The sequence below is a fragment of the Equus asinus genome, chromosome 24 (genome assembly GCF_041296235.1).
Source record: "Equus asinus isolate D_3611 breed Donkey chromosome 24, EquAss-T2T_v2, whole genome shotgun sequence".
Classification (NCBI taxonomy): domain Eukaryota; kingdom Metazoa; phylum Chordata; class Mammalia; order Perissodactyla; family Equidae; genus Equus; species Equus asinus.
Genome location: NC_091813.1, coordinates 68,037,439 through 68,055,103, shown reverse-complemented (window position 1 = coordinate 68,055,103; position 17,665 = coordinate 68,037,439). Strand labels below are relative to the sequence as shown.

Sequence of the window (17,665 nt, the reverse complement as noted above, 5' to 3'; positions counted from 1 at the left end):
CACGGGGAAGAGACCCTAAAAAGTGCAAGGGTGCGGGAACTTAGGAAAACCTTACCCTGCTGGGTTTTCAGCAAGGATTCTGAAGCCATAATCCATGTGGTTTGAAGAAGACCGTTGCAGGAATCCGCTTTTCCGTGGTCTCGGCAGGACTCTCGTTTTCCTCTCTCTCCCTCCACCACTCAGCACACACCCAGACATCTGAGAGTCATTCTTTTCCAGATGAGTTTTATGCAGATGCATTATTCCCCAGTGCCCAGTATTTCAATAAATAATGTATTATATTTCATGCCTTAGACACAAATACACGTGGTGTTAAGGCTTCTGAGGGTACGGAGCTTCATCCAGCAGCAGCGGCAGAATATTCCGAAACTCTGATACGCTTTTCTGGCTTATTGGCTCTTCGTCTGTTTGTTGTTGTGCGACTCAGAAGATGGAAAACATTTTCTTTCATAATTCCGAGTCGGAGCGCTTATCTCAGACAGGGCTGTTTGGTTCTCTTGGTCTTCTGCACCCCATCAGTTTAGACCCCAGAAGCTTTGGAAAGCAAGCTCTCAGTGGCCTTGGCTTTCTCTCTGCCTGGACGGCGGCCTGGGTGAAAGGACTGGATCGGTGGGCGTGCTTTGGGGTCTCTGTGACATTTTAGAGGCAGGCCGTGCTTGTTCTCTGCCTTCCTGACTGGGCTTCCAATTCTGGTTCCACGAAAGAGATCTTGAGAGGGAGCAAGTTGATGTCCTGGATGGGAAATCAGATCTCATCCTCTGGCACTTCTCCTCGTGCTCTCAGTGGAAGTCAGGTCCAGTGTCCGCTTCCTGACCTGACTTCCAGCAAGGACCTCAAAGAACACTGCGCCCGGCATAATGAAGTCTGGCTGTACGGGCGTTTGGGACTTCTCGTCCCTTTGCTGTGAGGCAGTGACTTGGCTCGTGCAGGGTCCGTGGAAGGTGACCTGAGGCACAGGGTTGGTGTGCCAGCATTTAAAGGCCACTCAGGAAGGTGCCCGACCCCTCGCAATAGTGCATACCTTCTAGAGAAGGGCATGCCCTGGGCTGGAGTCCCAAACACAGCACAGACCAGCTGCATGACCTCTGTGAGCCTCACCTGAGTCCCAACTGTGACATGGGGTCAGTCGCACCTTCCTCCGCGGGTTGTTGAGAATGTGTGACCATTTGTTCCGTGGCACACGGAGGCGCTGAATAAACGTTTGCCCTCATTTGTTTAGTCCTGGGGGTGAGGGGGTGGTTGCTGTTCTCCGTAAGGCCGATAGGGCCAGGAGCCGTAACCTGGACTCCCTGCTCCCTGGAACAGAGATAAGTGGAGTTTCCATGTGTCTCATTCCAGTTTCCAGCCCTCTGCTTTCCTCTTTCTCTCTGGTTTTCCCTTTGAGTCTCTCCCATGTCCTTACATTCAACCACACCAGTTAGTTCCTGGCTCTCTGTTTGGCTTGGATCTCTTTTATGTTCCAATCCCATATTTCTAACTCTCTTTTGGATACTTTCCCTTCAGTGTCTTGCTCCCCTGAGATCCCAGCCTCTCTACAAGTGGACGTACCCCCCTGCGCCCCGCAAATCTGCTGTCAGCTTCTTGACGTTCTTCTCATATTTTAACTGGAGGTCAGGTTGTGTTTGATTCCTTGTCTGACCTGAGTATAACACGTTCATGATTGAATGTGATTCTGCTTTCCGAATTCTTGCTTTTTTAATGATCCCATTCTTTTTTAGGTAGCCCCGTGTAAGACTGTGGAGTCACCTTTGATTCCTCCTCCTTCCCCTCTCTCAGTGTCTGTAACCAGTTGCTGGTTCTAGATGGTTCTTTCTCTTCAACATGGAGCGCGTTTGTCCATCACTGCTTCTGCCTGTCTGGTCGTGCTCTGAAGCTTCCTGCCTATTTTCTTCAGCTCTTTCCATCCGTCCTGCTATCTGCCCAGACCATCCGTGCACAGCTTTGGTTATGTTTGTCCTGATCTGAGTTGTTCTGGGATCCCCACTGCCCAGCATCTGTAGTTTAAAATCCTCAGCTTTGCATTTGGCTCCCCTCCTTGAGCCCTAAGTTCCGGTCAGGCATGCCTACTCAGCAGTGTGCCATCCAGTTCCCCCTTTCTTCTTCCCAGCTCTACTTTTGCCTGCACTAGTGTCCCCTCCCTTGGCTTTGTTAGGAGGTGACAGGCACACTGAGCTAGACTGGAGGGCGGGGGTGGAAGCAGAGAGAGCAGCTGAGGGCCAAGTACAGCGTTGATGGCATGGACTAACGTGCTGGCAAGAAGATAGAGGAAAACAGACAAATTTGAGATTTGTTTTGGCGGTAGACTAGACAGGACTCTGTTAGGACATGGATGTGAAGGAAATGGAAGGGTAACTTCTGGGTCTCAGTTTTAGTAAATGGGAGGTTGATGGAGCCGTTGACTGAGACAGAGTTGTCTGGAGCGGAGCAGCTTTGTTCTGGCCTCCCTGACCGTGTTGCCTGCCACTGGGGCATCCCTTACGTGTCAGCTCTTAGTAATTTCATATAGTTAGGCTCTATCTCTGTGACTTGGGTCTACATTCCCTGAAGGCCAGAGGCCGAGTTTTAAACTGTGTTTTTCCTACAGCGTCTATCATGGCACTTAACCCTGAGAGATGGTGTATCAGTATTTAATTGTTTGTTTGGAACTGTGCCATTCTGTTTTTTGGATCATCTGCAAGTCCTAATTATTTGAAGTAAGCAATTAAAGAAATTGGAATAAATTTCCATTTTCGTGGATCATAAATGCAAAACGAGATTTCCCCTCCCACTCAGGACTGTTACTCGCAATGACGCAGTGAGGTGCGACTTGGCTGAGCTGGCGCGGAGTCCGCAGGCGGCTCACCGCGTGCTGTGCCTTCCCTCCCGCAGGTGTGCACCGGGAACTACACGTTTGTCCCCTACATGGTCACGCCGCACAACAAGGTCTACTGCTGCGACAGCAGCTTCATGAAGGGGCTCACGGAGCTCATGCAGCCCAACTTCGAGCTGCTCCTTGGGCCCATCTGCTTACCTCTTGTGGATCGTTTCATTCAGCTTCTGAAGGTGGCACAAGCAAGTTCCAGGTGAAGTCTAAGAAGGCCGTTTGGTGATGATAATGAAGTGTTATTCTACTTCATTTCTTTGTGCATTTTATGGAGTATTTCTTAGCTGTTCTGCACAGCTAAGAACCAGGGGAAAACATGTATAATATCCTCTAAGTATATAAAATGGATGCCACATAGTCCACACGTTGCATTTTCTTCACTTTCTTCACAGCATAACTTGAAATCAGCAAAAAAAAACCTCCAAAAAGATTTCTCAAAAAGTTAAAAATAGAAATACCCTATGACCCAGCCATCCCATTACTGGGTATCTATCCTAAGAACCTGAAATCAGAAATCTCAAGAGTCCGTTGCACCCCTATGTTCATCGCAGCATTATTTACAATAGCCAAGACGTGGAACCAGCCTACATGCCCAGAAACTGCTGATTGGATAAAGATGATGTGGTATATATACACAATGGAATACTACTCAGCCATAAAAAAAGACAAAATTGGCCCATTCACAGCAACGTGGATGGACCTCGAGGGTATTATGTTAAGCGAAATAAGCCAGTCAGAGAAAGACGAACTCTATATGACTCCACTCATAGGTGGAAGTTAGTATATTGATAAGGAGATCTGATTGGTGGTTACCAGGGAAAAGGTGGGGTGGGGGGAGGGCACAAAGGGGGAAGTGGTGTACCCACAACATGATTAACAAAAATGTACAACTGAAATCTCACAAGGTTGTAATCTATCATAACATTAATTAAAAAAAAAAAAAAAACCTCCAAAAAACTGCTAACTACATTATAATGATGGTAGAGCAAAAAAACATTCAAATTAAGTACAGAAACATCATCTGAATAAATGTCCAGGGACTTTAGTGTATGAGCAAGAACTCTGGAAAAATTGCTGAAAGCATTAATATATTTTAGTTAGGAACAGTCATTTATGTTAATAAATGATGCTGAGTTAGAGAGTACAGGTCCTGTTATGTTAAAATCATAGGCACACAATTTATTTATTGGCATTTTAAGTAGTACATTGCAAGTTCTTGGCAAATTCATTGACGGGGAGTATCTTTACCTTTATTTCTTTCTGAAGCAAGGCAGAGTGTTAAAAGAAATATAGGACTCCCACCAAATTTTTAAATAATGCTGGATATGTGAGGTTCACTCTGTGCATTTTAGTGAATTGAAAGCTACTAATGCTGCAAATGTCAATTCATTTTCAAATAAAATTGTTGCTCTTCATTGAAATCCTTTCTAGTTTTAACTCTTAGAAATGTGTGTTTTCCCACCAGCCAGTATTTCCGGGAATCTATACTCAATGATATCAGGAAAGCTCGTAATTTATACACTGGTAAAGAACTGGCAGCTGAATTGGCAAGAATTCGTCAGCGAGTAGATAATATTGAAGTCTTGACAGCAGACATTGTCATCAATCTGTTGCTTTCCTACAGAGATATCCAGGTGAGAGATGCTTAAAGTCTTTGTTATGTAGTGTGTTGGAAGAGTGAGGGAGAATGGACGTCGAATTTCAGTTAGTGAATAAGTCAGTCCTGTTACTGCATGTAATTTTTGATTGACGCTCCTAAGCTTTCCATTTTGAGATTTTATGATGAATGAAAAAAACTCATATGAGTTACCCATCACTGATTGTGAAAGACTGGTATGTTAAAGGTCTGACTTTTTCCACTAAAAGAACAAAAAGAAATATCTTCATGCATAGCTAACCCGTTGACAGTCTGTTCTGTTCTGTTAGCCTCAGGCCCACCTGTCGGTCAATGAATGAAAGCTTTATTTTGGCAAATAGCAGAAATTTTTAGAGCTTTCTGGACATATCTCTTACTCCTTGAAATTGTATTGCTTGGAATTGTTGGTGCTCAACCTTACTGGTCAGAAGCGAGAAATATGCAGTTGATTAATTATAAAAATAACTTTTAAAATATATAATGTAAAACACACTAACATCATATTATTTTTATTGGCATGTCTTAAAATTTAAAAAATATGGTAAGTAGAATGAAATCCTCTCTAAGTTGGGGATTTGCTGTTAGGCTTTTACAGTAAAATTTAAGCGACTTCCAGTTTCTTATTCCCAGCCTTTCCGACCCAAGTAAAGCTTCATGCGGAAGACAGAGACTCACACATGTGGAGACGTGTGGCATGTGGGAGCCCATGATGAGAGTAGCTTACTCACGTTGACACAGAATCATTCTGCTACTTATAACAGACATTCAGTCAATGCTCTCATCCTCGACATTTTGGAAACTATTTCCCTGAAAGTAATTGAAGGGACACTGCGTAACAGAATCTGGCTCCATGGGGAAGTAAACCACTATATTTAGACAATATAGCATTATCATGCTAGGTTGTTTTGTTTTGGGGTCGGATGTGGAAACTCTGTATTTCTAATGTTTTTATCCATGTAATCCAGACTCCTAATTTTAAAAACAAACAGTTTCTTCAAAGCGTTCCATGGGTTCTCGTTCTCTTTTTAATACTCTTCTCAGATTCAGGAATCTGGGCATCAAGGGGCGTTTTGTTGTCAGAACTTTCTCCGAGGGGTTTAACTCTCTCTGATTCTCCTCTTGCTTGAAAGGACTACGACTCGATTGTGAAGCTGGTGGAGACACTGGAAAAGCTGCCCACCTTTGACCTGGCCTCCCATCACCACGTGAAGTTCCATTATGCATTCGCTCTGAACAGGTGAGCAGAAGTAGTCCCCTCCACGATGTGCCAACATGGGATTTTTTAACCCACTTATTCTTTCTGGGGTATCTTTGTGCTGTAGCATTGCAACCACTCCCTGTTAGAAAGTAACATTAATATTTCTATGTCAACCATATAAATATAGGAAGCATGCATGCTGATTTTTGTGTCAGTAAAAAAGGGCCCCCACTGTTTGTATATTTAAATTCTTAAAATTCCTTTTCCTCTCTGTCGAAGTTTGTGTTTGCTATTTATATTTTTTTAGATTTTTAAATATTACATGAATATGATGTTATCTTCAAGCAAATATGCTCAATACTAAATGATTATTCACACAAAAATTAACCAAGTAGAGGAAGGGTAGTTTTAGCTGGGTGAAAATATTCCTAACCAGAGAATATTTTCACTGGGATGGTTCTGAATGCACCTGATTATAATTAAGACTGTTGCCCACAGTTTAGGTCACGTATCCACGAATCTGCCAGGCCCAGGACTGATGCTGCTGCTTCCAGTCCTGCCTCTGTTCTCTGTCCACGTCAGGGCGCACACCTCCGTGCACCGTCACCAGGGCCATCCCTGCCCTGGCCGTGGAGAGGCCTAAAGCTCTGAACTGTCCACAGCTTAGTTGTGCTGTTCTCTTCCGTAGTACAGAGTTGAATATATGAGTAATTAACACAACTGTGGAGAATGATAAAAAGAAAGAGAGGGGACATCTTGTCTGTTGAGCACTTGCCATTGTCACTTAGGCTTGATTATTTCACAGATGAGAAACGGAAGCTTGGAAAGGTTGAGTGACTTTCCTTCCAGGCTCATAGTTAGCATGTCATGAAACCGAGGCTCAAACCCAGATCTGTCTGACACTGAGGTCTCTTCCTCATCGCTGGGTCCTCCTGTCTCTGCCTATGAAGAAAAAAGTCAGCATGCTGTTCAACCAGAGATTGTTTCTTCCCTTCTTTATCCACCCAAACCATAGAACTTGCTAACTTTATCAGTAAATGTATAACTAAAGTATATTTTCTCTCCCCATTCATTAAACATCTTTTTCTTTAGATGTGACAGAATGAAATGAGACCTCCAGAGTTTACCTGTTCCAATGGATTTTCAAATGAGTTCTTTTTGAAAGATGGAATGGACTAGATTCTATTTTGAAATGAAAAGTGAAAGTCCTTAAGAGCCTCTTATAGTTTTCTTTATCTGTGTTTCATCTTTACCTTTCCTAAAATAGAATATAATGAATTGAGGGGCGTATTTGTATGGAGCATTATTCTAAACTCAGGGTATTTAGGACAAAGCAAAAAAGGAATTTCATGGACAGGAAGATTTAAAGTAGTAGTTGAGAATAGAAATAACTTTTTTTTTCATAAATGCTTTATTGAAATATAATTCATATACCTTACAATTCACCCATTTAAGTGTACGATTCAATGGTTTTTAATATATTAACAGAGTTTTGTGACCACCAACATAGTAAATTTTAGAACATTTTCGTCACCCCAAAAAGAAACTCCCAACCCATTAGTTATGCTCCCTTCTCCTCGCACATCCCCCAGACCCAGGGAGCCACTGACGGACTTTTGGCCTCTGTAGCTTGGGCTATTCTGGGCATTGCATGTAAATGGAATCGCACAATATGTAGTCTTTTTTGACTGGCTTCTTTCACTTAGCATGTTTTCAAGGTCCAAGAAATAACTCTTAGAAGAGTTTTTATCTGGTTTTAAGAACAGTCTATACATACTTGCTGCTTTAGAATGAGCCGTGTAAAGCCGCTTCCTTACATAATTAATTGGTTACACCTAGAAATTAGGCTCTTGGGTTAAAGTTGGTTTGTCGGTATTGCTGTGAAGGAGTTTGCTCAGTGTTTTGGAGTGAAAGCCATTGAAACCTACAGGCGGGGTTTTGTCCCTGTTTGGATTCGTTGACTCTGCCCCATTCAAGGCTGCAGAGCAAATTCCTAACCTCACTCCACCAGCTTGAACCTGCACGTAAATGGAGGGAAACCAGAAGGACGACGGATGGCTACGTACAAGTTCATCCCCATTATCAGAAAAGCACTTCAGAAGAGATCCTCGTTAGGCCCCGCAGACAGGCAATAGGATAAGAATGGAGGGTGTCAGACTGAGGTTTACAGAGGACTCTCAACATCCGATTGTTGTTTTTGTCCTGCCGAACTTCACTGTTTGGATCAGTGCGTTAAATAGGTTTTAATAAGCTGACTGGCCTCTCTTGCTTCTGTAATCTGGATTGAAATGATGCCATTTTCGTCCCCTGCCTTAGGAGAAATCTCCCTGGAGACAGAACGAAGGCTCTTGACATCATGATCCCGCTGGTGCAGAGCGAAGGGCAGGTGGCTTCCGACGTGTACTGCCTCGTGGGTCGAATCTACAAAGACATGTTTTTGGACTCTAATTTCATGGACACTGAAAGTAGAGACCATGGAGCTTCTTGGTAAGTATACAGGAAACGATGCTTGATAGTCCATGACATAAAAGATTGTTTGCAAATGAGAGTTAAATTGTTGTTAATCCTTTAGATTACGTATTCGAAAGTAAACTTTAGAATTTATAGCTTTAGTGAACAGGTTTGATGAAATTCATTTAATATGGCAGAGTAAGTTGGGGTAAATTAGATGAAAATATATAATTTAAGAAAATAGAATTTTAAAAAGCTATTTTAAGTATAATATATAAGATAACGGCAAAATATAATTTGGTGAGAAATTTATGTAAGTTTATAGAAAGACATGAAAGAAGACCTGAATGAATGGAAAAATATACCAAGGGAATGGATGAGAAGGATTGATATCTTAAAAGATGTTAATTCTCCCCAGTAGGGCTTTCCGTGTAATTTGACAAATTGCTTCTAAAATTTATTTGAAAAAATAAAAGGCCAAGAATAGGCAAAACAGTTTTGGAGAAGAATGGTTGAGGGACTTGCCTTACCAGATACAAGACTTCCTGTGAAGATGCGATAGTTGGGACATTGCAGGCTGGGTGTCGGCAGAGACAAGTAAAACACTGGAACGGGAGAGCGAGCCGGAACAGACTGAGCTGTGCAGGAGACTGGATCCGTGGCACGGTGCTCTTCATGAGCCAGAGCGGAAGCGATGGCTCTTCAGGCATGGTGCTGGAGAAATTGGTGTATCTGCTTGTAAAAATAAAATGAAATTGCATCCCCACTTTAAGCCATGCACAAAAAGTGAAAGCCAAGTGAATTGAAGACCAAAATATTTTTTAAATTACTTTACAAAAAATATTTTTAGAATATACAAACTGTGCTTATGACTTTGGGATAGGAAAGAATTTCTTAAACAAGGCTTAAAAATACCATAAACCATAAAATGGAAAAAATTGGGAAACTAGGGTGCATTAACATTTGCTTTTGCTCATCAAGGTTCTGGCTTCTGGAAATGATAGAATAGCTTCTATTGCACTTCTCCTCCTGCCAGTAACAATTATAAACATTGGAAAAACACTTGTAAAAAAAGTTTGAATGTCCTAAAGTGTGGCTAAAAGTAGTCAGAAACTGGGGAGGTTTTGATCCTTGGATGAAGGGTACCTTATTGGGTAAGAGCCACATTTCAGTGGCTTTTCCCTTGGGGGCACGCCCTGTTCTGCAGGGCACAAGGCAGAGAGAACTCAAGAAGAAAATCCCAGTCTTACTGGCTGGAGGAGTCGGTTTGAGGCTGCCAGGAAGTTGAGTGTGATCCCACCTAAATGAAGGAGTCACAGAGAGAGCCCCAAATCTGTGTACATACTCCCCTTTGATTCTTGGCTGACCCCTGACATGTGCATGTGTGGGATAAGACCCAAAGGAGCCAGACGGAAACCAGCAGCTGGAAGGCAAAGGAGCTGAGCAGAGATTTCAGCAGCTGCCCAATGCAGGAGACACAGTTTGGAGTGTGAACTTCACTGAGTTCGACGGGCTTGAGAAACAGTTTGAGCTTTCCACTGAAACTCCATAAGGACCACGGCTTAGGAATAACAAACTACACCCCAGGACTAAGGCAGTGAAGTAAAATTAAGTGTCTCTGAGTTTGCATTTTGTCAGGTGCTGGTGCCGGGCTGAGGCGGGGATGTGGTCCCTCAGGCTTCCTTCCCTGGACACACTTTCCACGGCCTGGATCGTGTTCTGTTGTCTTGAGTGGACAGTGACCCACAGGCACCCTTTACTTCTGGGGAGACCTCTGATGCAGGGCCGTTTTCTGGGAGGTTTCCTTGGGGGTTCAGAATGCAGAAATAGAAAATAAGAAAAAAGTTCATGGCTTAGATTTTTCAAGTTTGCAGAATTGTGAGATGTTTTTAGAACAAACGTTGGTTGTTGAATCTTATCTAGGGCAGAGGGTGAGTGGTTTGAATGAACACATCCTGCTGGTCTAAGTATGAAAAAGAGTGGTTCTCTAACATTTGATGTTTTTCACTGTCACTGCTTTAGTTATTTTTGCTCATCGAAGCTCTTGCTGATGGCTAAAATAATGCCATTTTTTCTATATTTGAATGTCTGTAATCCAGGTTAAGATATGATCCTTAGGTAATTAAACTGAGTTTAGCTTTTAGTTATTAAAAGGTTGTAGCTTTTTATCATAGCTGTTCAATATAAAGTTAAATAGGAGTTAATGAAAGCAGTGATGGCGCCTGTCACAAGTGCTGTTGGGGGATTGTTGGGGATGCTGTGGGATAAAGAGCAGGTGAGAGAGCGAAGCTGGGAAGACGACTGGCTTTCAAAGTATGAAATACTGTGATCCAAGAGCCTAGATTTAGGCCTAAGAAAAGGCCACAGAGTTTCTCAAGTGAAGACTTGGGTGGAATGACCCAGGGAAATACTGTGGACTGTGACCGGAGGGCCCTGGAAGTTCACTGCCGAGGTCACGTCCACAGTTTCTTTTTTAACCTAAAGAAAATGCTAAAAAAACGTAACCACAAAATAGTTATGCTGAATTCATATGCACCGTGACTTACTTAGGACATTTTGTTACATGCGGTTTTTGCTCAATAGGTAGAAATAATAATCCCTTCAACTTTGGAGTTCACACAGGGTTTTGTGTATGTTATTGACTGTTAGAGGCTTACACGTACCTCGTAAAGTTGGTGGGGTTGACATTTTTCTTCCCATTTTATAGCTGAGGCGATGGAAACTCAAAGAACTTAAGTGAATTTCTTGATGTTTTGTGGTTTATGAACTTTCAAATCTAATTTTTTCAGATCCAGTGGTGTTTTTCCTGCATCTTCGGCTCTCTTGCCTGCAATTTCCGGGAACAGACATTTCTAGGAATGGCTGTGCTGTTTTGTTGAAGGAGTACGGTCTTTTGGGAGACTGACATGAGATAAATGTTGACTTACTGCTTGGAAACCATGTAATCTTCGGCAAATGACTTAACCTTTAGGAAATTCAGTTTTCTTCCTTAAAAAATAAGAAGAATACCTACCACCTGAGTTAGAATGCCCTTAGCATCCTACAGGTAGCAAAAGACCTTGACTCCAGAGAGCTTAAACAATAAGAAAATGTATCTTCTAAAACATGGAGTCCAGAAATTGGGTCTGGCGTAGGTCGAGTTGGCAGCTTCAGGATGTCAGCCCAGGTCTGTTCCCTCCTTAGTGCTGCGAGTGGCTGTGCCCTCCGGCTGGCCTTCGTAGGGTTGCAGGGTGTCCGTGGCCGTTCCAGGCATCAGTCTAGCTTAGCTACACCAAGGCGTAGAGAGGAAGGGAGGCCGTCTTCTCCTGTATCTTTCTTAGGACTGAGAAAATATACTCACAAAAACCTACCCAGACTCTCCTTACATTTCTTTATGCTTCTAGTATTTCATCAGCCCAGTAGCACAGACATCACTGGTAAGGAGGGATGGGGTTATTACAGCTGGTTTAGACTGACCACTTCAGGAGGAATGAATGCTCTGTTGTGAGGATTAAATAAAGCAACAGGTGTTAAAGTCCTGGAATTAGTAGCCACTTGGTGTTATATCCTTAGTATATAATATGTGAAAATATTTTTTGTTTCTTTATATATGGTTATATTTACCCATGTTCAAATAGACATTGACTAGATTAAATTTCCCTTTTCCTAAAATATTCCTAAGAGTTTTCTTTCTCTTTCTGAACATTTCAGCTCATGAGGGAAAAGTTACAGACTCCGTATGCTTTTCACCCAGACCTTGTTTGAATTTCATACGCCACGGCTGTCTTGGGGTCCCGTGGGACAGGCAGTGATTGCTTGAACTCGTAGTTGGTTTTAGAGATGATGAGATTCTCTTCCTTAGGGGCAATAGGAAGTCATTTTCAGAACTTGGAAAGGAAATTAGGTGCCCATACTATATGCACATACTCGTGTCTCTCCTGTTGTGATCCCAGAGAAGATCCATAGCCAGGAAATCAGAAGCATTAAGCGTGTTTTTAGCATTAATATGTCCATTTTTCCATGGTAACTTGGAAAAGAACCGACAGCCTTGCCTTATCAACTAATTTTCTTTTGCGTCAGTGACATGCTATTCAAACAGTAATGTGTGCCTAATAACGATTTGGTTTTTACATTGTTAATGGAGTTGGCTTTACTTTGGAAGAGTTACGTAACAAAGCAATCGACATACAAATAAAGACCAACGTCTATTTTCCCTTTTCCAGATTAGCCTTTTTTCCTTTTCTTGGCTTCAAAATAGCCTTCTCTGTGTCATCTCGATCTCCACTCCCCTCCTTCCAGAGTTTTATCTCACTATCTTTCCATTGACATCATTTTTGTTTAGTCCTTTACCGTGTCTGTTAGACGAGTTTCCAAATTTTGATGAGTTTTGTTTTTAGAACACAGAGCCTGAGAGTTCTTAGTAACCCAGCTCATTGGTGTCCAGACATAGATGGCGCCTGAGGGACCAGAAGTTGCAGGATGACCTGACACTTGGGGAAAACACACCGTGTGCCCTCGGTTGCTTTGGCACAAGCGCCCTGGCACACCGGTCTCAGCCTCAACCTTGATTCAATACCACGTGTGACCGATGATAGATTGGATGTAGCTCTGTTAGGACAGGACCGAGTCAAAGTCCAGGGATGACAGTATTTAATACGTCACTGTGGAGCTTTCCTGATTGCGGCTGACAAGCATTGAGCCTCTAAGGAGAGCAGCTAAGGCTTGCTGGATTGAACTGGGTTGTCAGAGGGACAAGTGAGGGAACTAGCTCTTTGCCAGGCATTATGCTGAAAAGGAAGGAGAGTATGGGAGAACAGGAGCGATTTCACTCAGTGAACCAAAGCCGTCATTCTGGGCCTGGCAGAACATCAGAATTGCTTGTGGAGTTTTTCAACAACGTGGAATTCTTTGGCCCTGCAGAGTCATCTTCGTGGATCCGTTTTGTTGAATAGGTCGACCATAACTGCTAACATGGCTCTTCCCTTTTATTAAATGTTTATATATTCCCCACGTTTTGCTGTCACTCCCTTCCTCCTAAAACTTTTCCGTTCTCCAAATCCTTAAAGATTTAAGTGTAAGCTTCTGGCCCCACTTCTGCCTCCTCTTCAGAGCTTTCCCAAGTGTGTCTCCTCCCATCTTCTCAGCCATCTTAGAATATGAGTTTTGCATTGTAATTTGAGAATTGGCAGCCCTTAGAAGGCTAAGTGTAGAATGGTCATAAACACGTGAAAACTATTCACTCTCAGCATCAAGTAAGTGCATGTTAGAATCCTGAGCGAGGCTTTCCTGGTGTTATCAGTTGGCAAAGATGAGAAGAGATGAGCATACTTTATTTTGGCATAAGTGCAATGTGAAAGTCGATCTTCTATACTGCTCTGGGGAATGTGAATTCTGGAAAGCAATTCTGCATTATTAATTATAGTATTATGTAAGAAGAGCCTTGAACTAATTCATGTTCTTACACCCAGCTATGTCCTTTGGAAACTATCCTAAAGAAATAGCAGAAATTACAACAATGTTCACTATGCTGAATTCTGGTAACAAAAAATTGGAAGAAATTTAAATGTCCAACAGTGGGGAAAATATCCACTGAAGGATAACATCTCCATGAGAGGGAATAGCATTCATTCAAAATTGTTGGGGGAGTTGGTGGTAAAAATATACATAATGTAAAACTTACCATTTTAGCTGTTTTTAAGTGTACAGTTCAGTGGCATTAAGCACATTCACATTGCTGTGCTCCCACCACTGTCCATCACAGCTCTTCTCGTCTTGCAAAACTCAGACGCTATTCTCATTAAACAGCTTCCCATTCTTCTCCTCCCAGCTCTTGGCAACCACCATTCCACTTTCTGTCTCTATGTATTTGACTGTTTTAGATATTTCATGTAAGTGGAATCATATGGTGTTTGTCTTTTTTGTGACTGGCTTATTTCACTTAGCATGATGTTCTCAAGGCTAATCCATGTTGTCACGTGTCAGAATTTCCTACTTAAGGCTGAGTCCTATACCATTGTATGTATACACCACATTTTGCTTATCCATTCATCTTTTGATGGACATTTAGGTCGTTTCCACCTTTTGGCTATTGGGAATAGTGCTGCTGTGAAAATGGGTGTATAAATATCTGTTTGAGTTCCCTGCTTTCAATTCTTTTAGGTATACAACCAGAAGAAAATTGTGGCTTTAAAAAAATATTTAATAGTAACATGCATCATGATATCATAATCAAAATTAAAAACAGATTATAAAAATAGCATGATGCTCTTTTTTTGGAAAAAAAATATGTGAATAGTAAAGGGACCCGAAGAGGATAGAATCTGGGGTTCTTTTATTTTCTTCCTGACTTTCCTATAATCATAAGGATTATATACAAATAAGGAGTTTGAATTGAAGAGAGGGCTTCCCCATCTCCTGATCAGAAAGACAGTGTGGTCTGGCACCGGTTTTCTTCTCATGCAGTCCTGCTTTGCCTCTGAGTTATTTTATGAGTGATAATTTCAGAAATATCCTAGAGACGTAAAGAACCATGAAATTCTAATTTAATTACTTGTATGTCTCATGGAAAGAATCATGGCTTTTATATCACAAAGAAGGAAAGATGACACCTCCATAGAGAGAACTTGACTGGAGCTCACTTTCTTCTTTGATGGAAAGTAGGTGCTCTTGAGCTAGAAATAATTCCAGAATTATTTCCTTTTTTCTTGACTTTGTTGAATATCTCAGTGCAGATGCAGAAAGCGAACCAGGTCTTTATTATAAAGACTTCATCACTCCCTCCGTCATCAAGTACTTGCCTCTTTGAGAGCTGGCTTGTCATCAAGAGACAAATACAGTCTAATAATAAGTCAGCCCATGGACTAAAATCAATTGCTTTGAAAGCTTGAATGAGCAGTTTGCATCTTTTCAATGTAACAATGAATTGAAGAATGCAAATTATTTACCCTCTTTCAACAAATATTTAGTACTAAAATAGAAAAAAATCAAAAATAGTGGAAATAACTTCATACAGTTACTCAAATATAGTCACTAGAATTCTCTGAAGATGTGAATGTCTGCTTCTGTCCTTAAGATTTGTTTCCTTCCTGAAGTCCTCTTTCATTTAGCCTCACCCGCCCCAATCCTTTCATTTCTCTCTTTGTGGACAGTTTTACACTATTCATCATTGCTTATAGACTTCCTTAGGTCAGGATTAACATACTGTTCGTGTTCATTTATCCTCTTGGTAGGTGAACTGTGAAGTTTTCAGTGACAAAAACCTTCTTCTTTGGTGCATTTTTATGGGCACTTTCAGCAGTCTTGCCGTATCAGTCTCTTGCAAGTATTAGCCTTTGGTCTGATAAGATTGATCAAATATATTTTGTGACAAACATCTTTCTTTCCAAGAATATATCAATACCTGTTTCTGTTGTATGTAGGATACAAACTTTATCCTTAGCATGAAAGCAATTCTCTCTGCTTTTATTCCTTATTGTTATTTTTCCCTTTTCACCCAACTCCCTTTTACTAAAAAACAACAAAAAACCCAGAAAGTGTTGAAAAAGGACTTTAGAAAAAAACACGTGTTTAACACATCCCGAAGGCTAGGCAGACTGATACAGAGGAGAGGGCTCAGGCCTCGGAATCCAGCAGAACTGGATGAGTTCTTGCTCGGCCAGTTGTAAACTGCATGACTTCATATTTCCATGCTTCAATTTCCTGATAGTAAACTAGAGCAAATGCTCTCACCTTGAAGAGTTGTCAGAATTAGAGATATTAATCCTGAAGTGTCAGGTACAGCATCTTATACCTGGGAGGTGCTACTCTTGCTGTTTCTCCACTATCTGGTGTTAATCACAGCTTTCTTTGGTAGAGAATGTCGTCTGTGCCATGTGTGTTATTGTTGGGAATACCCTGCCCCTGTTCATAGGGAGGTTGTGTGTTCCCATCCCATGACGCCAGGTCTGGGTGCGTCTTGATCACTGCTCATTATCAGCAGAAGCTTAAGCACTGGTTGTGGTTGAGCCACAAGTCCCCTTTTCCTTGGCCACTTCCCAGAGAAAGTTGCTCCTTCAGGTTGGGGCCTGGGGGAACCAGTGTGAGGGAGAGCTGAACCAACCGATGCAAGACAGTGATGTGAACAGGCATCGCAAGGCGCCTGGACTGGAGGTTGTTTAATATGCAGCTCACTTACCCTAAAATGACTGATATGTCGTTATCTCCAGCTAAAACGGATAGTTTCATTATTTTAACATCTATATATGTTTTTATCAAGGTTGAATCTGAAGAAAATACAATAAAATGATAAAATATATATGGAAAATTAGCACCAAGAAATGAAAGATTACAAATATGCCAATAATAGGAATCAGCAGGGGCCAGCCCTGTGGCCAAGTGGTTAAGTTTGCACGCACCACTTCGGGGGCCCAGGGTTTTGCCAATTCAGATCCTGGGGGCAGATGTGGCACCGCTCATCAGGCCATGCTGAGGCGGCGTCCCACATGCCACAACCAGAGGCACTCACGACTAGAATATACAACTATGTACTGGGGCCTTTGGGGAGAAGAAGAAGAAGAGGGGGGGAAAAGGACGATTGGCAACCCATCTTAGCTCACGTGCCAGTCTTTAAAAAAGAATAAATAAATAAGAATCAACATGCTTGGTATAACGAAGCTTCAAGCTAATAAGCTTTTTAGTAGTAGCATGAAAAAAGAATATCTACCACTTCTTCAGAGGAACTAACTCTCCCTAGCAATAAATTAAAGGAATTTCTCATCTAAGACCCTATGGAGGCAACAATGAAAGCTGAATAAACAGTATCCTTGATACTTTTGTTGAGTAGTGGACTCCACTAACATTAAAGTGTCGTGTGGTGAAGGTGATATGCAGTTCACTATATATAATGTGGCCCACTGTCACTTTCTGGTGATACAGCTTTCTCAGGTCAGGATTTAGAGTTCTGAAAGAAGTGAGTAGATTGTCTGTATCTTATGTGACCTACTGCACTTATGACTTCTCTCAGCCCAGTTCTAGGTAAGGAGCGGGTGCATTCGTTCTTCATTCAGCAAGAACTTCCTTATCTCTTGCAGTGTCTAGGCACCCTGGAGATTCAGGCACTCGAGTCAGCGGTCAGCAAGACTGACGAGGCCCCTCCTCTCACGGAGCATACGTTCTACTGGGGAGATAGAGGACCAAATTTCAGATTGTTCCAAGTTCTGTAATAGATACAGAACTCTTCAGAGTTTCCATTTTTTTCCTTGTTGCGCTAATATGTGATTTTCAAGAAGTTTTTCCATTTCACCTAAGTTACCATATTTATTGGCATAAACGTGTTCCAAATATCGTTTTACTTTCTTTTTGAGGCAAGCAGGACCTATGCTGATGCCCCTTCTTGTTCCTAATCGTGCAGCATAACAGCATTTTGTATTTTCCCTCCCTCCGATGAACAGTCTGCTGCCCAGGAGTTTATCAGTTTTGCTCATCTGCTCAGAGACCACCTTTTGGCACTGCCGATTTTCTTTCTTGCACATCTGCTTTTTATGTCATTGATTTCTGCTGT

General features: G+C 41.9%; 1 protein-coding gene across 3 annotated transcripts in view; it reads left to right on the top strand.

The window, feature by feature from the left end:
- Positions 1-17,665, top strand: part of MAP3K5 (mitogen-activated protein kinase kinase kinase 5) — a 179,574-nt gene that overhangs the window by 71,098 nt on the left and 90,811 nt on the right. For all 3 annotated transcript variants that reach the window (XM_070496531.1, XM_014850604.3, XM_070496532.1), the window contains 4 exons: positions 2,869-3,062; positions 4,329-4,497; positions 5,630-5,736; positions 8,014-8,184. In XM_070496531.1, the coding sequence (XP_070352632.1) occupies positions 2,869-3,062; positions 4,329-4,497; positions 5,630-5,736; positions 8,014-8,184 (641 nt within the window). The remainder of the gene's footprint in view (positions 1-2,868; positions 3,063-4,328; positions 4,498-5,629; positions 5,737-8,013; positions 8,185-17,665) is intronic.